Genomic DNA, 27647 nt, shown 5'->3' with positions numbered 1-27647 from the left:
TCTTTTGCCAAACAAAAGGTGGACTTCCTGGGGTATAAGATCAAGGATGGGAAGCTCATGATGGACCTAACTAAAGTTCGAGCCATTCAAGAATGGCAACCTCCTACCAAGGTCCCGAAGCTATAATCATTTCTTGGTCTAGTGAACTGCTATCGTCAGTTCATTAAGGGATATTCAACAATTGCTGCTCTATTAATAGATTTACTTAAGAAGAATAGATCCTGGCAATGGTCACAAGATTGCCAGGATGCTTTCAAAAAGCTAAAGCAGATGGTCATGCAAGAGCCTGTTATGTCCTTGCCCGACTACTCCAAGCCATTTAAGGTATACACTGATGCCTCAGACTTTACAATAGGGGGTGTGTTCATGCAAGAAAGACACCCTATTATGTACGCGAGCCGCAAGCTGAATGACATAAAGAGATGCTACATGGTGCAAGAAAAAGAAATGGTTGCTATCATCTACTGTCTATAGAGCTAGCATCACTACTTACTTAGAAGTAAATTCACTATAATGACAGACAATGTTGCCATGAGCTACTTCTAGACACAGAAGAAGCTTAACCTGAAGCAAGCTCATTGGCAGGATTTTCTTATTGAGTTTGACTAACAGTTAGAGTACAAGCCAGGTAGAGCAAACGTGGTAGCTGATGCATTAGGCAAAAAAGCTGAGTTATCTACTCTCACAACAAGCATGCCCTAGAATGACTTCCTTGAATGAATTAAAGAAGGTATGTCTCAAGACTCTATTGCAAGCGACTTAGTAAAGCTTGCTACAGATGGCAAGACTCGAAGATTCTGGGTGAATGATGGAATACTCTACACCATTGGGAACTGAGTCTATGTGCTAAAATGGGGTAGCCTTCGAAGGGATGTCCTGAAAGAATGCCATGATTCCATGTGGGCCAGACATCCAAGTATGAACAAACTCTTGCTCTCATACAAAATCATTTCTACTAGCCACATATGCAAGATGATGTCAAAGCATATGTGAGGACCTGCTTAGTATGCTAGCAAGATAAAGTTGAACAACAACATCCTGCTAGTCTACTCAAACCTCTGCCAGTGGCTGAAAGACCATAGGAGAGTGCCTCAATAGACTTTATAATTGCTCTCCCTAAGTCTAAAGGATGTGGGAGTATTATGGTGGTGGTTGATAGATTCAACAAATATGCCACCTTTATATCAACCTCCGCAGATTGCAAAGTTGATGAAGCAACATGCTTGTTTTTTAAGCATGTCGTAAAGTTATAGGGGATTCCTTGAAGCGTTGTTAATGATCGAGATCCCTAATTCACTGAAAAATTCTAGAGAGAACTTTTCAAGCTCTTGGAGATAGACTTAAACTTCTCAATAAACTTTATCGTCAGAGCGATTAAACTTCTCAATAAACTTTTATCCTCAGAGCGATCAACAAATAGAGCAGATAAATGCTTTGTTAGAGCTTTATCTTCAACATTACGTGAGAGCTCATCAACAAGATTGGGCTAAGTTGCTTGATGTGGCCCAATTCTCTTACAACTTGTAGCGACGCAAGTCGACAAGTGAGAGCCTTTTTGAGATAGTTACCGGGCAACAACCTCTAACCCCTAACCCACTTGCCATACCATATAAGGGAGATGATCCAGCTGCCTATAAGTTTACTAAGGAATGGCAAGAAGAAGCAGATATTACTTATGCATGCCTAGATAAAGCCTCCCATAAAATGAAGAAGTGGGCAGACAAGAAGCGGTGCCCCATTGAATTTCAAGTTGGTGACTTGGTTATGGTAAAGTTATTGCTGAATCAATTCAAGTCACTATGCAAAGTCCACAAAGGCTTGGTTAGGAGATATAAAGGCCCTTTCCCTATCATCACATGTGTGGGAAAGGTTGCGTATCAGGTACAACTTCCTCCCAAGCTTAAGATTTATCCTATCATCCTTGTTAGTCTCTTGAAGAAATACTGTAGAGATGAAGAAGATCTATCTCAAAGTATCACTAAGAGAGCACCAACAGTAGTCGTTACTGAATACGACAAGGAGATAGAAGAGATCCTCACTGATAGGGTGATCAAAAAGAGAGGAGTTCCTAACTACACCGAGTACTTAATCAAGTAGAAAGGTCGACCAGACTTTGAAGCTAGTTGGGAATGTGAAGACCTCCTGTGGTAGTTCATTGACCAAATCCAACACTACAAGGAGGAAGGTGCGATGAGGGCATCGCAAAATTAAGTAAGGAAGAACGTCACAATCCATGATATTTTATGAGGTTAAGGATGTTTGAAATGCTCCAGAACCCTCCAGAAGGCTCCCGGATAACCTTAAGAGTGCAAGAACATTCTAGAGAAATCTACACCACTCTAGCCTCAATATTTTAATATTGCCTCTAGATATTTTCATGTAAATATCTAGATATTTGTTGTAAATATCTAAGAGAGAGTTCTAGAGAATCAATTGTAACTATAAGATCGATTTCATCTCCACCGTCCATTAAGGAGGTAGGAATTTTCTAGTCTCGAGGGGAGGTCGATAAATACCTCACCCTTCCTCATTTGTAAACCATCTTGGATTTTCAAAGCAATACTATTCTCACATTCTCTAAACTTTCTCAACTATCCTTTGCCCTCAAGTTTTCCCTTTCCTCAACTTAGCTGAGCATTCTCCTTCTCATCCAAATTAGGCTTACACTTTTAAAAGAGTGTTTAAGTACCGCACGACTAGCCTCGTGACACTAAGCTCTCTAATATTTGAGAGGTGACCTACCCAAATGTAATATTTACCCCGAGTTTTATCCAAAAATTACACAATTCAAATAAACTAAGTGTGGTTAAGGAGTTGATCCTAAAACCAACTTAGAAAACAAATCATTTAAATCATTAAACAAATATACCATCACAAAATATAAATTTAAAACCTTTAGAAAAATTTATAGGTTCTACCTATAGCACATAGAAGCAAGTTAGACGAAAGCAGGATAAAAAGATGCGGTCATGATAGCATTAAATTGCTGCCATGACAACTCTCCCGGGCTAACTTTCGAGAGGCGCCGTTCTTCCATTTGACCTCCGATCGAAGTGATTTTAAAGCTCACATGTCATTTTTAATGATTACTAGTAATACACTAAATTTTAAAATGATCTAACAGTTGGATTAGAATTTAGACACTCTACAAGATGGATAAAGTTGCTGTCATGACAGCACTTCTGGACCAAATTTTGGAGTGCACAATTTCATCATCTAACCTCCGATCGGAGAGACTCCAAAGCCCACATGTCAATTTTAAAGAGTACTATTAGCATACCAAATTTTGAAAAGATCTAACAGACGGACTGAAATTCGTGCGTGTTACAAATTCAGCCACTTTGCTGTCATGACAGCACCTCTGGACTAACTTTTGAAGTGTACCATTTCCCTGTATGATGTTCAATTGAGGTGATTCCAAAGCTCACATGAAGATTATAAAAATTTTACTTGTGACCCAAATTTCAAAAAAATCCAACAGTCTGATTGAAATTTAAACACTCAGATGCAAAAGTGTAGCTTTTGGTAAAAACCGTCTTCAAATTTGTTCAAATCTCATCATAAGGGTCACAAACTTGTGGGAACACTTTGGACACATCAAATAGGACTAGGAGTATCTAATAGAACATTTAAATGATGGAAAAATCCCTTATATTAAAATTTGACCACCCGGGTGCCATTTTTCAAAATAGATCCTAAGCTCCCAAAATTTACAAACCACATAAGAGTGGCCAAATATTTTGGAATATTAGACAGAAATTTTCAAAACCCACCAATTAATAACATAGTCAAAACAAAAAACAATCCACTAAAAACTTATAAGATGAATAGCAATCTTTTATTGAAAACATAGCAATAAGTTCATCTTCCTTAAATTTTAGTAAGTGTGACAGTGTTATTGGAGTAAACATGATCACTTTGTTGAGAAGATTCTAAATTCATAGTGCATTGCCTCTTTGTGAAAGCAGGTTGTGTTGGTGAAGGAAGATTCACAATCTCACTATTAAGCATTGAATACACAATGGCCATACTTGGTCTATCTTTTGCAAGTTCTTGTACGCATAGAAGTCCAATATGTATGCATCTCAAGATCTCCATATGAAAGCTTGGATCATATATTTTCGAGTCTATCAGAGATTTAACATTGTCTTCCTTCCATAGTTTCCATGCCTACAAATATCAAACCAATGGTATAATCATTAAATATATACACCACCATAAGACTCTTGAAAATCAAAATTGTATGTGAATGAGTCTTACAAATCCCAATAGGCTTAAGGACATCTCCTGATGATAGAAGCTAGTATTTTTCTTCCCACTAACAATTTCTAACAACAACACTCCAAAACTGAAGACATCTGATTTCTCTGAAAATAATCCTTGCATTGCATACTCAGGAGACATGTAGCCGCTATATTTCCAAACACATTATTTGCATATTAATTTCACTATATCGTTGAATAATGAAATAAAATATCATTATAGAAAATGTGACATTGTGAAACTTACTATGTCCCAACAACCCTTCTAGTGTTTCCTTGATCATTCTCATTGCCTTTAAAAATCTTTGCCAAGCCAAAGTCTGATATTTTTGGATTTAGCTCTTCATCCAATAAGATATTACTTGCCTTAAGATCTCTATGTATTATTTTTAATCTTGAATCTCTATGGAGATAAAGTAATCCTCGAGTAATTCCTTCAATTATGCTGTAGCGTTTTCTCCAATCTAAGACTACTACTTTCCTTGAATCTAAAGAGGAAGAAAGGAAGAAAATTTCATGAGGTGACCAAAACCAAAATCATATTTACTTATATCTAAAAACCTCCAAAGTGAAACATCCCATTTGATGAGAAAATAACAAGAACTAACCAAAGAGCATTGCATCCAAGCTTTTGTTAGGCATGTACTCATAGACCAACATCTTTTCATCTTGCTCAATACAACAACCAATAAGTCTTACAAGATTGCGATGTTGAAGCTTAGATATCACCTTTACTTCATTCATAAATTCTTCAAGGCCTTGCCCAGAGCCTCTTGAAAGCCTTTTAATAGCTATGGCCTGTGAATCTTGCAATTCTCCCTACAAGAAAATGGATAAAAATTAAAGAATCTGTTATTAATTGTAGATGTACATCTACATACACCCACAACATATATATATATTCCTTCTGAATTATAATATATGACATTGATAACTAACTCATGATTCTAAAATAATGTTAAGTGAAACCTTAATTTCTTAAAAAAAAAACCCTTACATCTTTTCAATTACCATCATTAAATATCCTATATAAGGAGCTTGATAATAACAATTAAAATTTCAATGCCTACTTTTTTCAAAAGAGTAATAAATAAAGTAAGGGTATAGTAGTAAAAACAATTATGAAGTTACCCAATGCTTTATATTTTGAACCAAGTAAGGTTTCTAGAAAATAAATTATATCATGTTCCGGAGAGAATATATATATATATATATATATGTGAATATATTTAATTTGACTCAGTTTTACCTTGTATACGAGACCAAAACCTCCCTGACCAATCATGTTACATCCGTGAAAGTTGTTTGTCGCAATTGCAAGCTTTTCAAATTCAAACAGTGGAAGCTCCTCTAGTTTTTCTTGTCCCGAGTCTCTTATCATCATGCTTTCACTCAGACCATTTTGATTCGTTTTGCCTGTATTAAACAACATGTCAATCCGAATTAACTCCACTCATCATTAATTGTGGATCCCTTTGAATAACTTAGAAACTAATATTATAATTTAGTGCAACAGTGTTTAAATTAAAGTGGCCAGAATATATAGTGCATGTACCTTTTGATCTGGCAACAATTTTCCATAGAAAATAAGAACATGCCGCAAAAACAGTGACTCCGATTGTTAAAGAAATAGCAATCACTATCACTTTCCACTTGTCCCTTCTTTTATCTCCTATTTTATCTGCAACATTGTGCATTAATATGAATAAAACAAGTTTATCGGATTGATATGAGCTTGGAAAGTGGAAAAATAAACTGAAGGAATTACAAGATATACCGAGTTCTGAATTTGCTAGACGAATGTAAAGATCAACACCTTTAGGAGCGAATGTTCGAATATCAATTAATTTACCATTCCATAACATGCATGCTATGGCTAAATCATATGCATAAGCCAAACAAGAGCAATTTTGTAAACATTTCCTTCCGCAATTTTCTTCATCAGGAACCTGCAATTGCTCTACAAAATCTGGTGGTTTCACGCTCTCTAGTTTCTTGAACCCATCTTCACTTCCACTTTTAATCCTCTTGTCACACTGCAATGGTTCTTTTCTTGTACAACCATTTTTCCAGTTTTGCTTATTCCATTCATCTGGATACTTGGGCTCAAACCCATATAAACAGCTACAAATTGGAGTGCTTTCAGGATTACAGTATCCAAACTCTCCACATTGACCATACACATCGCATTCATTGTGTTGAATCCTCCATCTTCTAACTTCTTTCTCGTTGATCCATCCCGTTATAACCCATTCTCCTATTGAGCTCAACTTAAAGACTCCGAAATGAGAAGTTCTTGCCAGATCAAAAGAAATGCAATATGTACCATTGTCTTCGTTTAGACTGAATCCGTCAAGATTTGAAGAAGCATATGCTTTAGACCTATCGTATGTAGCATTCACTCCTAGAAATTCCCCGCCATTCCATGGACCAGAACGCCAATATGGTTTAGACCCATTGTAGATTACAACTTCAGGAGCATCCAAATGTTCAAGACTTGCAGAGAAGCTACCTATGGATGGATCAGAAGGGGATTTCCAAGAAGTAAGAAGCGTTGGTTTTTCGCCTGTTCCTGGATTTGTACCAAGTTTCATCTTTGGAATAAATGAATCAGAAGGATGCTGAAAACTCTCCCATAGTGTTTTTCCTGTGGTGTTATCACTCAGAACAAGGTTCCCAGTGTCTAGAAGTTGAGCCATTGATGAATCGGGAGGAATGTTTGACACATTAGATGACCAAAGTGTGAGATTTTGATCATTCAACCCCACCAGGTTGCCATCCTCTGAAATTGTGAAAACCCCAGAAGAATCTCTCACAGGGTTGTTTCTGTTAGCCACCCATATTACTGTGGATTCATTTAGATACCAAATTCCAACATAGCGATTGGTTGAATTTATTGGGCTAAAGAACCCAAGTTTGAAGCTGCCTGAGCTTACAGTATCAGCGTCTTTGATTAATTGAAACGAGTCATTAAAATCTATAGAAGAACCGGAATATAAATAGAAGCATGAAATGAGCAGCAAGACACCTACAATAATATCTTTACACATGATTCTTAATACTGATCCACCTATTTCCTCACCTCTAGGATTAAATTTGGATGTTCTTCCAGTAGCGCAGATCAAATTAATGGCCTTAGGCGATCAGAGTAATGCTTTTTTAATCTTCTCCATGACTCCCCATTTCTATCTCCGCTCTCTCAGTTCCAGCTAGCAGTGGGAGTCGGGTACGACATTAATACACACACACATCCAAAAAACTCACGAGGGCATATCAATAATTTGGGGAATCGTAGAAATTGGGCGGTAAAGTTCCATTACACAGGAACTTACACAAAGTTACATATGTTAATACATAGTACTCCCTCGTATTTTTAATTGAATTAATTATACACTCAAGGGATTACTACTTCCAATCTTATTTATAAAGTAGTGAGAGAATAAATTTTTTGTCCTATTTATAAATCATTTTATTAAATTTTTATCATAATTTTTCCCTTTTTCCATCCCTTAAATGTTAGTGAGAGAAAGTACCCTCTACTTTTAAATATAAGAAAAACTACCATGTGTTATTTTATTTTTATTAATAAGAAAACTACAGATTTTAAGAAGCGTATATTACATTTTACCCAAATTTTTCCTTATCAAGTCAATGTTTATGTTCACTAGACAAATTTGTTTAATCAATTACAGGAAAAATTTAGTCCAAAATTTTTAATTTCAGATATAATTATAATACTTAACAATTTTTTTTTTCAATTGCATGAATTGCTTATTTTCTCTTACATTTGAAAATGTAGGGATGTTATTAAAAGGAGGTATATTTTATAGACGTAAAGTTAAAAATTTATTAAATTTTTAAACAGAATTAATGAATTTTAAAGTCTTTAAAATTACACATTTTTCAAAAAATCACAACACTCAATCTAAGTAATTATATGCAATTTAAAAGAAAAAGCATTCTGGAAAATTATATTGAAGGATGACATCCTAACAAAATTAAAACTCAATTTGTAAATTTGATTTATAAACTCTAATTATTAATACTAATTAAAGATAATATGTTCATAATATGTAATCATAGAAATATTTCACATGCGAACAGTGAGTGTGTGTATATTATCGTTATTGTATTGAAGAAACAAATATGAACTAATAAATGTCATAATATATATATTTTACTTTTAATGAAAATTTGTTAGTAGAATTTAGAGATAATTAAAGTGTTAATTATTAGAATAAAAATATCTCAATCAACGTAAAAGTTGCTTATATTTGCCTTGATTTAACTCATTATGGGAACATGGTCTGGCCCATAAGAAAATGTTAGGAAGAATACAAATAAAAGTTGTCATGTAAAAGAAGTTGTGCAGTGAAAGAAAAGACCAAACTTTCATTGTTGTTTTATTTCATTTGAAGTCAAGTTTGATAGGCTACAAAGAATGTCCCCAAAAGAACGTTAGTGAGGAGACCACAAAGTCACAAATAAATATATCAAAATTAAAGTCTTTAGATAAATATATAGGAGACATATTGGCGTGCTTGATGGTATTCAAATTTGTCTTTTATTTTGTAGTCACAATCCATTTGACAAGAAACATTGCCTTATGAATGATACAAGAATCAATGCAACTTCATTTACTTATGTGTTAAATTTTATATTGGCAATAGTTGATGACTATTTGAAATCCTTAAAATTATACCAGCAAAACCTGAATGAAATTATAGAGATTATCTATGTTTTTTTGAATATAAAATATAAAATAACAATATAAAAACTAGTGAACCATATGCTATAATTCCTTATTATTGGATTTGATTTTGAAAATTGTATTGTTGAATTTAGGTAGACTTAAGTCATGATGTGAACATGATCTGGCTCAGAAGAAAAAGTATTAACCACGCAAATCAATATGAAAGACTGAATGTTGTCCCTTAAAAGAAGTTGATACAAAGAATGGGAAATAAAATTACGTGTCGTATATATATTTTCTTCTATCATCAACCACATTTTGATTGTCATTGCATTGTTTTGATTTGTGGTTGGTCAAAAAGAAATTTGTGCTTCTTTAAAATTGAACAAGTTTGATATATTTATAAGTTGTTTCATATGAAATTGAACGAGAAGTACGCAATATATACTTAAAAATAAAGGTATATATCATAGCAAATGATCCACAAATTATAAAAAAGGATAAAGAAATTTATAATTTTAGGTTCTTTTCTGTGATTCTTTTGGTTATTTTTTTTTATAATTTTTGAATTTATTTTTTATAATTTTCTAATTAACTAATGGTCAAAGTTAATGGTAGGGGAAAGCTTGGTATGATTTTAATGTTTAGGTGTTAAAATGCATAAAAAATGAGTTTTGGATCTCATATACTCTTGAGCTTATGTTTTAAGGGCCAAATTACCATTTTACCCTAAATTATATTATAGAGAGAGATTATACAAAAAGAAATTAGAGGTAATTAATATATATTGATTTTTTAATAAAAATTTATGTGAGTTAAATCCTAGGAGCTCATCAAGATTAAGGCGTGTCTCTAAACTCAAAGAGCGCTTTGAGCGATATTTACAAATTGCCCATGAATAAGGTCCTCATATTAATGGCAAGATTTGAACCCATGACCTTGTGAGTCATGGGCTAAATTTTACCAACTGAACCAACCATTGTTAATTGGTTCATATATATTGATTTTAATTGGAAGGAAATCTTAAAAGTAGTTACAATTCTTTACCATTATAGTGATACAAATTACTTTTAATTATTTTTCTCAGTCATGTGAAGTAGTTAAATGCATCATATTTTGGTAATTACTATTTGTTTGTTAGAAAAACTAACACTAATATAGATAATAACAAATAGTGATTAAAATATAGATAATAAGTCATGTGACTAAAGACTCCTTTGATATGATTATATTAGCATAATTATTTAAGTTAATGCAAAACATGATTGATGTAATGAATGTTTTATCAGCACATGTCAGTGACACACTACACAAAAAATGACTTTTGGTAGTGACTTTTTAGTGGCACTAAAAAAGTTGCCACCAAAAAATGGACTTTTGGCAATGACATTTAAAAGTCACCTTTGATAAACACTTGGATCAACCAAGGTATACACATGTCCATGTTGGACTTATATGCTGATCCTAATCCTTCATGGAAGAAAAGGTATTCTTGCTACTATAACACTTGCCCTGAGTGTTAATAAAAACACACCACAACCAAATAATTTAAGTGTGGTTAAGAAGTTAATCTCAAAACCAACTTAGAAAATAAACCATTTAAATTGCCAAAAAATCTATATAATAGAAAAATAAACATTTACAACCTCTTAAAAAGTTTGAAAGATTACTATATAGTGCACGGAAGCAAATTGGATAAACAAGGGTAATTAGTTGCTGTTATGATAGCATTAATTTTGTTGTCATGCCAGCCCTCTTGGGCAAACTTTTGGGAGGTTTTGATTCACCATCTGGCCTTCAATTGAAGTAATTTCAAAGCTCACATGTCACTTTTAATGAATATTAGTAGTCTTCCAAATTTTACAAAGATCCAATGGACAGATTAAAATTTGAACACGTTACAAGTTTGGTATTTTTGCTGTCATGATAGCACATTTAAACTAATTTTTGAAGTGCATCATTTCATCATCCGACCTTTAATCAGAGTGATTTTAGAGCCACACATTACATTCAAAGTGTACTACAAGTGTACCAAATTTCAAAAATATCCAATTGTCGGATCAAAATTTATGGGCATCCCAACCTCAGCAATTGTTGCTGTCATGATAGCATTATATTGCTGTAATGACAGCATCTCTGAGCTAACTTCTAGAGCATGTCATTTCTCTGTTCGATGTCCAATCAAGGTGATTTCAAAGCCTATACAAAGATTATACAATTTTTTACTTGTGACCCAAATTTCAGGAAGATCTAATAGTCGGATTGAAATTTGAACACTAGGATGTAAAAGTGCAGCTTTTTGGTAAAAAACTATTTTCAAAATTGTTCAAATCTCATCTGAAGGGTTACAAACTAGTGTGAACAATTTGGACACATCAAATAGGACTAAAAGTACTTGATAAAACATTTAAATGATTGAAAAACCCTTTATATTAAAATTTGACCACCCGGGTGCCATTTTTCAAAATGGACTTGAAGCCCTCAAAATTCACAAATCATACAACAGTGGCTAAGAACCAATTCAAATACCATATGCTCAAATAAATATACGTGCTGAACATTTTCACTTGGCTCAGAGAATCTCACAGGGCCCATACACCCACTCTCTCTATCCAAAGTGTATGTTTGCCCATAGCACATAATTCGCAATGCAACCACTTTGCATTTGCTTATAGACTCACATATATTCACATGTATACCTATATATATATATATTTTTTCTTGTAGTGAAAAATTAGTCTACCAAATAAATCTATTAAAATCACACACCATAACCAAGTTTCTTAGCCACAAGTCTACAAGCAAACAAAAATTCATACACAAGCACATAATCTTCACATATTCACATACATGTATAGTCACATCCTACTGGCACCCTAACCTAAATATATTACACTGTACTTGCTTAAAAGCATGGAATTGCATTTCTTTACAAATCACAGGTAAACCCTTAGCTTTGCTCCTATCCCTGTTCACCACTGGATGCTTCGCCTAGACTTGTAAATATTATAATAAAAAGGGGTGAGATAACCACAGTTTTAGAAGCAAGAAATCTACATTTATTATTACAAAGTAAGCCATAGTTGAATAAATGAATAATAAATTAAACATAACATATAATTTAGTCATTAAAATGCATGATTGCATGATATAGGTTGGTATGACCTTTCCTGATCGACAGAATGCCCCTTGGTACTCTTTAGCTTGCAAGTCAACCTTATATCTACTTGTACCCTTATAGACATAAAAAATAATCTAAGGCATGATTGAATTCACCTAACTATCTATGCTCATTCGACATGAATTTTGAGCAATTAAAACTAACTTTCTCTCAGAGTTAGCTTGATTTACTCTCTATGTGAGGGCTAACTTAACCTAGGCACTCAATCTCACACTTTATATGTCAGATTCCCTCCTCACTAAGAGGTGTCAAACACTCAATTCACTAACCACTTTAGTGCACTAAGCTCACAATACAAAAGCCAACACTGAGTACTAGCAGTATGCCATAAAATATCATAATTTCACACCTTCCCGTTAGTGAACTCCCACCGAGATCATGCCTTTTACTCTTGTTTACCTTTCCAAGTATTGACCACTTCAGCACGCTAAGGTAGAATAACATATATCACTTCTCCCTTAAGCGGTTCCTTAGCCTATTTAAGGTACCTAACCCAGTTACATTTCTTTAAGTGTAACTTTCAGTCTCTATAATTACCTAATGAATTAAATGCAAACTAACTTAAGAGTGTGATAGTTGGACGTTCTATTAAAATAGGAACCTAGGTATTGTTAATGGAAGAATCTTAGTCCCTAATTGATTATGGTAGCTCACTCAACCTTTCTTCCTTGGCTAAAAAAAGTGTTTACTTAAGACAACTATCTTAAGTAACCTAGCTTAACTAATTCAATTCTCTAAGTGCTATTACAATCCCCTTAGGTATTTCACTAGCTTAGCTTTGAAATTAACCAAGTGTCTAATTATATTTCACTCCCCAACAGCCTTGGTTCATAGGTAACTCAAGCACAAAACTATGCAACTCAAGTATTTAATCAAACATTTACCAAACATAACAAATGCTAGGTTAATGCAAGACTAAGAACCACTTGAAAAATCACATTGTCATGAAATTCATTCAAGTGGCTAAAATTCTAGAATTCTAAGGGAATAGAAACTAAATCAACAATCATGTTTCAATATAACCAATTATCACAAACTATGAAACTGAAGTTACATTGAACTAATCAACCTGGACACAGTATTCAAATGAAATTGAAACAAGAGAATGAAATAATTGAGCTTAGCTAAGTAAAGACTTCAAAACTCTTCTTCCATCAACTTTCCCCTAGGATTTCATGGAGAATTTAATTAGAAAATATCAAGAACATATTACTCCTGTAAGAACTCCAAGAGGCCATGAGGTTGAAGGTGTCTATTAATGGATTGATCTTTAAATCCCCTTGCAATTGGTTCGGTTGTGGTTGGCCAAGGGAGAGAAGAAGAATGGTGGAAGAATTTTTGAAGTTTGATGGATGGATAAAGAGTTATGGATGCTGGAAAAATGGAGAAAGTAGAGAGAAGGTGGAGAAAATGAAGAACAAGATGAACTAGAGAGAGAATAGAAGAGATGAGTGAAATGGCTTATTAAATATCAATTTGGGGGGTGTGGGACGTGCTCTGAGTGTTTCCCCATCAGCTGAAGCTTAATTAAAAAATAAGAAAAGAAAATAGATGAAAAATGGGAGCTTTATTACACTTGCAAAGTGGCACCCTCCTATTAGCTTATAGATGATTCCAATGTGTACAATTAATCCCATGTGTCATCCATAATTTTATTTAATCTAAATCACCAAATAGTAGCCCTTACACATCCAAACCATCAGCATTTGACCCCATGGATTTTTGACTCCATTTGCCTAATTGATGCACAAGTCACATGCCACCTATGTCATGTAAATCACATAATTCAATTAAATAAAATGTGACATTATAAAATACAATTAAAGCCTAGAATTAAATTCATAATTAGAAGGAAGAATTTATTGAAATAACCAAGTTTCAGGTTGCACAAAATTATATAAAAATTTTCACACAAAAGTAAACCAAAAATTAGGTCAAACTAAGAGATTTAGGAAAGTATTGACTTTTTATTTAATTACTCCCAAACCAAAATAAATTTTAAAAATCTAATTTGACCACTCATCAACTGGATATAAAGTTTCCTTTGTCAATTTTTTCTTGAACATTTTCCTAAAAGTTCATTTTTGGACCAAAATACTCCGATGCACTGAACCTAGACACTTAGGAAATTTTTTAAATCTAATGCAATGAGTACACTTTGAGATGATAAAAAATTAACAAAAAGGTACTAATTGACATAGATAAGTGTGTAACAAATATGTTCTATCAATTCCACCTATTTTTTGCCCTCCGGGCAAAATCAAGTGAAAATGATACCAAAAGAAACATTAAAATAAAGAACAAGAGGAGAACAATGTTTAAAGTCATTAAATTACTAGATCAAGAATTTCTACAAATTATCAATCAATGTGGCAATAATTATGAAAGAATTATGCACATCACAAGGAAACCTTTGCCAAGAATTAATGTCAAAGAGTAGGCCTCACTAAGTCAATTGTTTGCTCTCATCACTCAAAGTGTTTAAGGTATTTAATTTCACTCAAAATTTCTTAGGATGAATCCTACCATAAGTTTGTACCCCTTCTACATCTCTACTACTAAATAGCACTTGCAATCAAGAATTAAGTGGACTTTATTGGTTGTAATATGAGTAATGAAAGGATGACTAAGAAATTTAAGTAGACTATGAATAAGATACATCTCCTAATGTGCAAAGCATAACCTAATTCAATTTAAGTAGACACCTTAACATAATGATGACGGAGAGAAATGACAATAATTGATGAAACAAATGGAACTAGATTAGCTAGGCAACTTTTTATTCTTTTCTTTCTTTTATTTTCACCTTATTTTCTCCTTTTTTGTTTCTTTTTTTTTTCTAGCAACTTTGTTGGTTTTTATTTTCATTTTTTTTTCAAATCTTTCTTTTCTTTTCTTTTTCTTTTGGTTCCTCCTAACTATTTGAGAAAACAATGAAAATAATAGTGTGACAATAGGGGATAAAAAGTAATGGATAGAAAAATAACAAAAAAATCCACTCCTTTGATTTATGACATACAATGCATATTAAAAAGATATAAAAATGTAACATGCATCCATTTGGAAAATAGGATGAATATTTATTTTGAAAGAATCAAACCAAAAGCTCAAAGTAGCTAACAAAGGATAATCAATAATAATTGGGTTGACTTTTGGCCCTTGGCTATTTTTATATGAATGCCATCTTTCATTTCTTATCAAGCAACTGCATGACATGTGGTTTTAATTAAGAAGTGAAATAAATTTAAGAGGGTAACATTACTAAGGAACTAATCACACATGAGTATTTGGCTTCTTCCATGAAAGGATAATGTGCCACTCTAATCCATTAATTTAAGGTAAAAGAATGTTCACTTCACACCTATTCAATCCTAAAAGCTACCACATCTCAAGCATCAAAATATTCATTCAAATAGCTAAGTCATTAAGTAACCTAAAACAAAACCAAACAAAGCACAAAAATTTTTCTGAATTTTTTTCAAAATAAAACAAAGAAAACAAAATGTTTATCTCTCTCCCCCACACTTAAATCATGCATTGTCCTCAATGTATGTATAGACTAATTATGGGACAAGGTAAGATTATTAAAATGGATGCATGCATGATAAAAGTATGGTACAATTTTTTTTCAAACAAAACAAATAACCAAAAAGAAATAAATAAAATAAAGCAAATAAATTCTAACTTTTTCTACTAGGTTGATCTCCCCCACACTTAAATCATACCCAATAATCAAATATATCAAATAACACAGGTAAAAGCTCAAGGTTAGAGAGATACAACCTTATCATGGTAGCTCAAAATAGGTGGTGGAATCTCTAATGATGAAATTGAGATCCTTCCATACGCATTGATTGGAAAATTCTCCTTTGAAGCCATCCGGAGGCTTAGGCTCAATTAGCAAAGGTCTTAAAATATAAGTAACAAAGCATTGACCTTGCACAATTAGAAAATCAAACAACTCAATCGATGGATTTAAATTAAGTAGTGGTGAATGAATAAATGCACCATTAATGAAATAAAATGAATTAATAAAGTTCAAAGCAAACAACTCCTTTTCTTTATCCAATTCTAGATCACATGAAATGATCTCCTTTAATAACTCAATAACAAGCTTTTCATTTGTGTGAGAGAAATCTTGAAATTCTAAAGCTTGAACTTGTTAATTTCCTTCTTGAATAGTCGCGGCCTCATTCACCTCAATGAAAAATGCATCAAATCCATGAGAAGTCTCAATAGTATTATTTTGAACACCTACAAGAGCAATAAAAGAACCTTCCTCAAGCATGTTTTGGTCTAAAGAAAATGAATCTAAGTGAGAGAAAAATTTTTATCGACAAACCATGCATAAATTGTCAACATCACAAGTACAAGAAAGCATAGAAGAGAAACTATCACCAAAAGCATCACCAAAAGAAATGGAAGAATTATGAAAATCAACCTCCTTGACTTCTTGTGCTATCTCATTTCTTTGTTCAAGTCCTCACTACTTGCTATGGTTTCCTCCAAAATACTAAGAGAGTACACAGCCTTAAGGGTTTCAAGAGAAGAATTTTCTTCCAATAGCTTAAGAATCTCATGGACATCAAGCTCGAGTGGAGAAAATTCTTAAAGATTAGCCTCTTTAGTGTGTGTACCTACATCACAAGAAATAATACCCTTCTCATGGCCATTAAGTTCAAGCATAGTAGCCATTTTATCATCATCAAATAGTTCATGAGAAGAGGTACCATTCAAGTATACATCAACATTTAAGTAATTTTGGCACACAAAAGTATCAATGTAAGAGCAAGAAACACAAGCAGTAGCAAGTATAGATTCATGAGTAAGTGAAGGAAATGCATAGTGCTCAATAACCTCATCAAGTAAAGTGTCAATGGCATTTATATCAAGTAGGGAATAATCCTCAAAAGGCCTCTTCATTGCCTCATATATATTGCAATTAATTTGATCTTCCCCACATTTTAAGAGCAAAGTACCCTTATCCATGTCAATTAAAGTACAGGGCTGTTCCCATAAAGGGTTTACCAAGAATCAACACATCATCCCCTTTTCTCCTCTTAGACATATCTAGCACATAGAAGTCAATTGGAATAGCAAGTCTTTTATACAAACAATTGAATCCTCAACAATACCAAATGATTTTCTTAAAGTCTTATCCACTAGTTGGCATATCATTGGGGTCTTATGCATGCAATCAAGCTTCAAAGAAGTGTAAGTTGACAAAGACATAACATTAATAATCACCCTAAGATCAATCAAGATACTAGAAAACATGGTATTTCTTATTTTACATGGAATTGTAAAAGAACCCAGATCTTTACACTTGATGAGTAATTGAGGTTTCATTATTGTACTAATAGAAGAGGGTAATTGAACCCTAGCATTAGGTCTAAACTTTCTCTTGTTAGTGTAACAATCCTTGAGAAATTTTGCATACTATGGAAAATTTTTCACAACATCAAGAAGAGGAACATTCATATGAATTTTATTAAAGAAATCAATTACTTCTTTATCATAAACTCCTTTTGGTTGATGCTTGATCACTTGAGCTTGAGAAAAAAGAAGTTTCCTCACAATTTCTTACTCTTTCTTAGCTTTATCTTCCTTTTTCTCCTCACAATTCCTTTTTCTCCTCTTGCACCAATTCTATAATTTTTGATTTTCTATCTCTTTGGCATTTTTGTGGACATTTCTCGATCTCAATCTCCTAGTATCCTCCTCCTCGTCATCCCTACATAATTGAGAATTAGTAACACTAAAAGAAGCTTGTAAAGACACGTCATTATGCAAGGATTCATCATGGATAGCCATAGCCTCTCCTTCTTTTCTCTCCTTCTTAACATCTTCACCCATTTCGTTACCACTTCTCAAAGTAATAGCATTAATAGGTGCTTTTATATCATCAAGTAAAGTGTCAATGGCATTTATATCAAGTAGGGAATAATCCTCAAAAGGCCTCTCCATTGCCTCATATATATTGCAATTAATTTGATCTTCCCCACATTTTAAGAGCAAAGTACCCTTATCCATGTCAATTAAAGTACAGGGCTATTCCCATAAAGGGTTTACCAAGAATCAACACATCATCCCTTTTTCTCCTCTTAGACATATCTAGCACATAGAAGTCAATTGGGAATAGCAAGTCTTTTATACAAACAATTGAATCCTCAACAATACCAAATGATTTTCTTAAAGTCTTATCCACTAGTTGGCATATCATTGGGGTCTTATGCATGCAATCAAGCTTCAAAGAAGTGTAAGTTGACAAAGACATAACATTAATAATCACCCTAAGATCAATCAAGATACTAGAAAACATGGTATTTCTTATTTTACATGGAATTGTAAAAGAACCCAAATCTTTACACTTGATGAGTAATTGAGGTTTCATTATTGTACTAATAGAAGAGGGTAATTGAACCCTAGCATTAGGTCTAAACTTTCTCTTGTTAGTGTAACAATCCTTGAGAAATTTTGCATACTATGGAAAATTTTTCACAACATCAAGAAGAGGAACATTCATATGAATTTTATTAAAGAAATCAATTACTTCTTTATCATAAACTCCTTTTGGTTGATGCTTGATCACTTGAGCTTGAGAAAAAAGAAGTTTCCTCACAATTTCTTACTCTTTCTTAGCTTTATCTTCCTTTTTCTCCTCACAATTCCTTTTTCTCCTCTTGCACCAATTCTATAATTTTTGATTTTCTATCTCTTTGGCATTTTTGTGGACATTTCTCGATCTCAATCTCCTTAGTATCCTCCTCCTCGTCATCCCTACATAATTGAGAATTAGTAACACTAAAAGAAGCTTGTAAAGACACGTCATTATGCAAGGATTCATCATGGATAGCCATAGCCTCTCCTTCTTTTCTCTCCTTCTTAACATCTTCACCATTTCGTTACCACTTCTCAAAGTAATAGCATTAATAGGTGCTTTTATATCATCAAGTAAAGTGTCAATGGCATTTATATCAAGTAGGGAATAATCCTCAAAAGGCCTCTTCATTGCCTCATATATATTGCAATTAATTTGATCTTCCCCACATTTTAAGAGCAAAGTACCCTTATCCATGTCAATTAAAGTACAGGGCTATTCCCATAAAGGGTTTACCAAGAATCAACACATCATCCCTTTTCTCCTCTTAGACATATCTAGCACATAGAAGTCAATTGGGAATAGCAAGTCTTTTATACAAACAATTGAATCCTCAACAATACCAAATGATTTTCTTAAAGTCTTATCCACTAGTTGGCATATCATTGGGGTCTTATGCATGCAATCAAGCTTCAAAGAAGTGTAAGTTGACAAAGACATAACATTAATAATCACCCTAAGATCAATCAAGATACTAGAAAACATGGTATTTCTTATTTTACATGGAATTGTAAAAGAACCCAGATCTTTACACTTGATGAGTAATTGAGGTTTCATTATTGTACTAATAGAAGAGGGTAATTGAACCCTAGCATTAGGTCTAAACTTTCTCTTGTTAGTGTAACAATCCTTGAGAAATTTTGCATACTATGGAAAATTTTTCACAACATCAAGAAGAGGAACATTCATATGAATTTTATTAAAGAAATCAATTACTTCTTTATCATAAACTCCTTTTGGTTGATGCTTGATCACTTGAGCTTGAGAAAAAAGAAGTTTCCTCACAATTTCTTACTCTTTCTTAGCTTTATCTTCCTTTTTCTCCTCACAATTCCTTTTTCTCCTCTTGCACCAATTCTATAATTTTTGATTTTCTATCTCTTTGGCATTTTTGTGGACATTTCTCGATCTCAATCTCCTTAGTATCCTCCTCCTCGTCATCCCTACATAATTGAGAATTAGTAACACTAAAAGAAGCTTGTAAAGACACGTCATTATGCAAGGATTCATCATGGATAGCCATAGCCTCTCCTTCTTTTCTCTCCTTCTTAACATCTTCACCCATTTCGTTACCACTTCTCAAAGTAATAGCATTAATAGGTGCTTTTATATCATCAAGTAAAGTGTCAATGGCATTTATATCAAGTAGGGAATAATCCTCAAAAGGCCTCTCCATTGCCTCATATATATTGCAATTAATTTGATCTTCCCCACATTTTAAGAGCAAAGTACCCTTATCCATGTCAATTAAAGTACAGGGCTATTCCCATAAAGGGTTTACCAAGAATCAACACATCATCCCTTTTTCTCCTCTTAGACATATCTAGCACATAGAAGTCAATTGGGAATAGCAAGTCTTTTATACAAACAATTGAATCCTCAACAATACCAAATGATTTTCTTAAAGTCTTATCCACTAGTTGGCATATCATTGGGGTCTTATGCATGCAATCAAGCTTCAAAGAAGTGTAAGTTGACAAAGACATAACATTAATAATCACCCTAAGATCAATCAAGATACTAGAAAACATGGTATTTCTTATTTTACATGGAATTGTAAAAGAACCCAAATCTTTACACTTGATGAGTAATTGAGGTTTCATTATTGTACTAATAGAAGAGGGTAATTGAACCCTAGCATTAGGTCTAAACTTTCTCTTGTTAGTGTAACAATCCTTGAGAAATTTTGCATACTATGGAAAATTTTTCACAACATCAAGAAGAGGAACATTCATATGAATTTTATTAAAGAAATCAATTACTTCTTTATCATAAACTCCTTTTGGTTGATGCTTGATCACTTGAGCTTGAGAAAAAAGAAGTTTCCTCACAATTTCTTACTCTTTCTTAGCTTTATCTTCCTTTTTCTCCTCACAATTCCTTTTTCTCCTCTTGCACCAATTCTATAATTTTTGATTTTCTATCTCTTTGGCATTTTTGTGGACATTTCTCGATCTCAATCTCCTTAGTATCCTCCTCCTCGTCATCCCTACATAATTGAGAATTAGTAACACTAAAAGAAGCTTGTAAAGACACGTCATTATGCAAGGATTCATCATGGATAGCCATAGCCTCTCCTTCTTTTCTCTCCTTCTTAACATCTTCACCCATTTCGTTACCACTTCTCAAAGTAATAGCATTAATAGGTGCTTTTATATCATCAAGTAAAGTGTCAATGGCATTTATATCAAGTAGGGAATAATCCTCAAAAGGCCTCTTCATTGCCTCATATATATTGCAATTAATTTGATCTTCCCCACATTTTAAGAGCAAAGTACCCTTATCCATGTCAATTAAAGTACAGGGCTATTCCCATAAAGGGTTTACCAAGAATCAACACATCATCCCTTTTTCTCCTCTTAGACATATCTAGCACATAGAAGTCAATTGGGAATAGCAAGTCTTTTATACAAACAATTGAATCCTCAACAATACCAAATGATTTTCTTAAAGTCTTATCCACTAGTTGGCATATCATTGGGGTCTTATGCATGCAATCAAGCTTCAAAGAAGTGTAAGTTGACAAAGACATAACATTAATAATCACCCTAAGATCAATCAAGATACTAGAAAACATGGTATTTCTTATTTTACATGGAATTGTAAAAGAACCCAGATCTTTACACTTGATGAGTAATTGAGGTTTCATTATTGTACTAATAGAAGAGGGTAATTGAACCCTAGCATTAGGTCTAAACTTTCTCTTGTTAGTGTAACAATCCTTGAGAAATTTTGCATACTATGGAAAATTTTTCACAACATCAAGAAGAGGAACATTCATATGAATTTTATTAAAGAAATCAATTACTTCTTTATCATAAACTCCTTTTGGTTGATGCTTGATCACTTGAGCTTGAGAAAAAAGAAGTTTCCTCACAATTTCTTACTCTTTCTTAGCTTTATCTTCCTTTTTCTCCTCACAATTCCTTTTTCTCCTCTTGCACCAATTCTATAATTTTTGATTTTCTATCTCTTTGGCATTTTTGTGGACATTTCTCGATCTCAATCTCCTTAGTATCCTCCTCCTCGTCATCCCTACATAATTGAGAATTAGTAACACTAAAAGAAGCTTGTAAAGACACGTCATTATGCAAGGATTCATCATGGATAGCCATAGCCTCTCCTTCTTTTCTCTCCTTCTTAACATCTTCACCCATTTCGTTACCACTTCTCAAAGTAATAGCATTAATAGGTGCTTTGGGGTTAGCAACCATGTTGCTTGGAAGTGTAAGTGCTTATACATTAGATGAACTAACATGATTAGAAAGCATGCTCATTTGGGAAGTTAAAGCATCAACTTTGTTATTCAAATTATCATAAGCTCCCCTAAACATGTGATTCATTTCTATCATTTGCTTAGCTAGAAATTGCACCTCATTAGAAGTATTAGAAAAAGGAGAATCAATGGGAATTTGCCTATTGGAGTTAGAGTTAGAATTGAAGTTGGATTAAAAGCATTACCTCTTTTTTGATAGAAATTAGAATTACCACCTTGAAAATGAGGTTGAGAGTCACAGCCTTAAGCATTAGGGAATGTTCCCCTTGGTTGGCTCTCTTATAAAGCTCCACTTGAGTTGGCATAGGAAAATTAGGATGATTCCTCCAAGAAGAGTTATAAGTGTTCCCAAAGTTCCCTTGGTTGCCTTGGTTCCCTCTCCCATTGAACATAGCATTAACTCGAACATGCTCAAACTTAATAGGGCAATTAGACTCAACATGCATGGGAGAATCACAAAAAGTTCATGTATAAGGAACTTGAGCTTGAGAAGAAGCACTTACATTGCTCACATTTTAAACTTGGCTCAACTGAGGAGCCAACATCTTACAAATCTTCAAGGTCAGAATGTCCAATTGATTATCATCTAATGTGCTTGAAATAGAATTCACCTTTTATTTCTTATGCCATATTGAGCACTATTAATTGCCATCTTTTCTATCAACTCCCAAGAATTGATAGGTGTTAAATTAGTTAAAGCTCCCCTACTAATAGCATTTATGAAAACTTTATCCTTTTCACAAAGTCCTTCATAAAAATATTGTACAAGGTTTTTATTAGAAATTTGATAGTGAGGACACTTAGAAAGTAACCCTTGGAACCTTGTCTAATATTTGTAAAAGAATTCATCAAAACCTTGTTCAATCCTATAAATTTGTTTTCTTAAATTTGTAACTTTAGAAAAGGGAAATAACTTTTCCAAAAATAGTCTTCTAAGTTTAGCCCAATTAGAAACTCTAACATAGGAGGGATAATTGAAATACCAATCTTTAGTTAGGCCTTCAAGGGAGAAGACAAAAGCTTGTGCTTGCACATCATCAACATTCACATTTTTGGGTTTCATAGTATCACATGCAATAAATAGAGTATGCAAGAATCTATGGCAATCCTCACTCGATAATCCATGAAACTTAAGCAAAGCATTTATCAATGAAGGTTTAAGTTCAAACATGTTCACATTAGGACCCATGTACAACCTATAAGGATTATCATTTTAATTAGGGAAAGTCAATTGCCTAATGGATCTCTCATCTTGAGGATTATGTATTCCTACAAATTCTCTATTGATGTGTGCATTATCATTCAAGTCATGACTCACATGCCTATTATTACTATTATTATTTCCCAACCCTTGGCCATTTCCCTGACCCACAAGTAGATCAATCCTTTCCATTGATGAATTGACCACTAGATGATTATCAATTTGAGGTTGTGACCTCTTGAGTTTTCAAAGAGTTTTTTCAATCTTAGGGTCTACTTCCACAAAAGATTTAGGGTTGGCACGGGTCATAAATCAAAGGACTCAACTAAGAGTAAGACAACAACACAACACAAGACTCAAAAGAAAGACAAAATGTACCTAAGTGGCTCTATACACAAGAAACAAAAATAAAAAATCAAATCAAATCACAAAAGTAAGGGAAATTTTTTTATTTTTTCTTTTAAATTCAACAAATGAAAAAATAACCAAAAAAAAATGAAAATCACTGAAAAGTAAAGGAGAAATAGTTAGAAATGCTCATTTGAAGTCTATTTGCTTGTTCTGGAAACTTTGTAGCTTGCTCTCTAGAGACAATGAACTTGTAGATTTTGTAGAAGAAAATCTACATGAGCAATTCCCTTGACAATTTTATGCAAGACAAAACAGATACACAGGAAAATGATATAAAAATTTCAGATAAAAATTATATCTCAGTCTTTCCTAAAATTTTTCAAAATTTGGTCCACTGTTCTAGAAAAATAGGGTTTCATCCAGAAGACCTTATATGCTACCAATAACTTTTCTAGCAGGACAAAGGCAGAATTAAGGAAAATGATCAACAAAGAAAAATAAATCTAGAACAGAAAGAAACAATATGAGACTTGAACAACTCAATTTGGACACTTGGTGTGAAAATTATTCCCACTTAAATTTGCTATAAGTTTTTGGAATTCTTTAAAAAGGTTCCCTATACCTTGTAAGCTTGTAAAATGTGAAAAAATAAATTTCCACGTCCAAATTTGACTAAACCAGTTTTTCAATAAAGCTAAGAGATATAGCTTTCAAATGAATTAAATTTCAAGTTCAAATATTCCAGAATTGTTCCCAGTAAATTTTTGAAATCAGCCCAGAAACACTGAAAACAGAATATTGTCAAGCACTACACTAGGAATAACGAAAATCACACAAAAAAAATTTATTTTTCCAAAATTGAAAAAAAAAACATAAAACATAGAAGCACACTTAGAAAAACTAAAAACATAAATTTTTATGATTTTTGAAAAATATTTCCAGAAACATAAAATTTGCAAATTAAGCATCAAGAAAACAATCCTAAGAGCTAAACCTAGCCTCCCTAGCAACTGCGCCAAATTTTTTTAGGAAATCTCACTCAACCCTCAAGATTAACTAAAGCTAACCCTATTGTAATATAGGGCTAAGCTTAGGCCTTCTCTCAAGGAGGAGGTTCTAACTACCTAACTAGAACACTTAATAAATAGATTAACTATTGAATGAGATTATTAACTAATTACCTAATGAAATTAAATGCAAACTAACCTGAGATTGTGATGTTTGGCCTTCCTATTAAAGTAAGAACCCTAGGGTGTTGTTAATGGAAGAATCATAGTCTCTAATTGATTATGGCAGCTCACTCAACCTTTCTTCCTTGGCTGAAAAAAGTATTTACTTAAGACAACTATCTTAAGTAATCTAACTTAACTAATTCAATTCTTTAAGTGCTATTACAAGCCCCTTAGGTTGTCTCACTAACTTAGCTTTGAAATTAACCAAGTGTCTAATTATATTTCACTCCCTAACAGCCTTGGTTCATAGGTAACTCAAACACAAAAACTATGCAACTCAAGTATTTAATCAAACATTTACCAAACATAACAAATGCTAGGTTAATGCAAGACTAAGAACCACTTGAAAAATCACATTGTCATGAAATTCATTCAAGTAGCCAAAATTCTAGAATGCTATAGGAATGGAAATTAAATTAACAATCATGTTCCAATACAACCAATTATCACAAACAATGAAACTAAAGTTAAATTAAACTACAAATCTACAATCAACCCAGGACATAGTATTCAAATGAAATTGAATAAGATGAAGAAATAATTGAGCTTAGCCAAGTGAAGACTTCAAAACTCCTCTTCCATCAACTCTCCCCTAGGATCATGGAGAATTTACCTAGAAAATATCAAGAACATCTTGCTCCTCCAAGAACTCCAAGAGGCTATGAGGTTGAAGTTGTCCATTGATAGATTGAGCTTTTAATCTCCTTGCAATTGGTTAGGTTGTGGTTAGCCGAGGGAGAGAATAAGAATGGTAGAAGAATTTTTAAAGTTTGATGGATGGATAAAGAGTTATGGGTGCTGGAAAAATGGAGAAAGTAGAGAGAAGATGGAGAAAATGAAGAACAAGATAAAATAGAGAGAGAGAATGGAAGAGATGAGTAAAGTGGCTTATTGAATATCAATTTGGGGGGTGTGAGGCATGCTTTAAGTGTTTCCCTATCAGCTGAAGCTTAATTAAAAAAATAAGAAAAGAAAATAAATGAAAAATGGGAACCTTGTCACATTTACAAGGTGACACCCTCTTATTGGCTTGTAGATGATTTGAATATGTGTACAATGAATCCCATGTGTCATCCACAATTTTAGCTTATCTAAAACACAAAATAGGAGCCCTTACACATCCAAACTATCAACCTTTGACCCCATGAACTTTTGACTCCATTTGCCCAATTGATGCACAAGTCACATGCCACCTATGTCACATAAATTACATAACTCAATTAAATAACATATGATATTATAAAATATAATTAAATTCCAGAATTAAATTTATTAAAATAACCAAGTTTTAGGTTACATAAAATTATATAAAAATTTTCATACAAAGTTAAACCAAAAACTAGGTCAAACTAAGACACTTAAAAAAGTATTGACTTTTTATTTAATTATTCCCAAACTAAAATAAATTTTAAAAATATAATTTGACTACTTTGTTGTGCATTTTCCTAAAATTTTATTTTTGGAACAAAATTCCCCTAATGTACTAAACCTAGACACTTAGGCAATTTTCAAAATCTAATGCCATGAGTAAACTTTAAGGTAATAAAACATTAATAAAGGGTCCTAATTAACATACATAAGTATGTAACAAATTTGTTCTATTAGCCTGTGCTTAGAAAGTTGTTCATTTCACATAAAAAAATCTTTAACTCAGATAAAGCTAATTTTTAATGTGAAGGCCTATTAAGAGAAGTTTTCCACAAACATGCTTGGCTGGCAACATAGAGATTCCCATAGTTGTCTAAATGGTAGGGACGATGAACAATAAAGAAAGAGTAAGTCTTCTATTGATTTAGTGGTACCTTTCATTGACCATATTTTTCAATCACCTGAGAGAGTTCTTTGCACCGTCTGGGTAGTGGTGAAAACTACTTAAGAAAGTTCTGGAGATTAGAACCTTCATTAGTAGAGTCATAAAGGTAATGATAAATAATCTAGTAGAAAGGTCAAGCCACATGCATAAAAGCTGAGAGAGACCAGAGATACCATAGAGCTTCTTCTGGTATAGGACATCTAATGTAGGGTATGATTAGGTAGGGGGTCTAAATGTTAAAGAACTCAAGTTATGGCTAAATTTAGGTTTTATAGAGAAAAAGTTGAAGCTGAAAGAGCAAACTTCTTTTGGCCTATTGATGGATTTATGAAACATACTTATGATTAGTATTTGGAGGGAATATTAGGTTCTAGACATAATGTTAAGAATGAAAAGAGGTTAATAAGATGAGGGTGTCAAAAGTTAAACTCTTTTTTGAGGTTGGTAAGATGGTCTGCAATGGTATTATAGTTTCCTTTAATGTGTTGGACTATAAATTTATAGCAAGAAAATCAGTCTTTCCATCAAAGGAGTTGAGCAAGAATTTTAACCAAGAATTTCTGGGAATGATGTGTTGTCTATTCCTACCATAAAGTAGTTAAGACTTATTTGTAGGCTATGTGATAATGCTTTTTAGAGGGTTTAAATTCTCTACTAGCATAACCGCTATCTTTTCCTATTTTCTTCTTTCATTAGTACTGCTCCTTAGTGGTCATCACGTGCATCGGTTTATAAAATCTTTTATCCTTTATCAGGA

General features: G+C 33.1%; 1 protein-coding gene across 1 annotated transcript; it reads right to left on the bottom strand.

Annotated features, from left to right (window-relative positions):
• Positions 1–3870: 3870 nt before the first annotated feature.
• On the bottom strand, positions 3871–17059 carry LOC129286391 (G-type lectin S-receptor-like serine/threonine-protein kinase At1g11300). Its single transcript, XM_054922355.1, has 8 exons — positions 16774–17059; positions 6040–7290; positions 5818–5943; positions 5512–5678; positions 4871–5081; positions 4510–4750; positions 4261–4411; positions 3871–4170 (listed from the first exon to the last, which is right to left on the bottom strand). The coding sequence occupies exons 1-8, from the start codon at positions 17057–17059 to the stop codon at positions 3871–3873; spliced, it is 2733 nt and encodes a 910-aa protein (XP_054778330.1).
• Between the last annotated feature and the right edge of the window lie 10588 nt (positions 17060–27647).

This window comes from Prosopis cineraria, unplaced genomic scaffold (assembly GCF_029017545.1).
Source record: "Prosopis cineraria cultivar Desert tree isolate PC_DT_omini unplaced genomic scaffold, ASM2901754v1 PC11, whole genome shotgun sequence".
Classification (NCBI taxonomy): domain Eukaryota; kingdom Viridiplantae; phylum Streptophyta; class Magnoliopsida; order Fabales; family Fabaceae; genus Prosopis; species Prosopis cineraria.
Note: the sequence above shows the minus strand (reverse complement) of the source record. Positions and strands in the feature narration are given on the sequence as shown.

Excerpts from the sequence above, each read along its gene's own strand:
- LOC129286391 (XM_054922355.1), bottom strand. The coding sequence starts at position 17,059 with ATGAAGAGGCCTTTTGAGGATTATTCCCTACTTGATATAAATGCCATT. Across the intron at positions 7,291-16,773 it reads TATTATTTCTTGTGATGTAG|GTGTCTTGCTGCTCATTTCA; the intron begins GTACACACACTA and ends ATATTATTGTAG. Across the intron at positions 4,171-4,260 it reads CCTTAAGCCTATTGGGATTT|GCATGGAAACTATGGAAGGA; the intron begins GTAAGACTCATT and ends TGATATTTGTAG.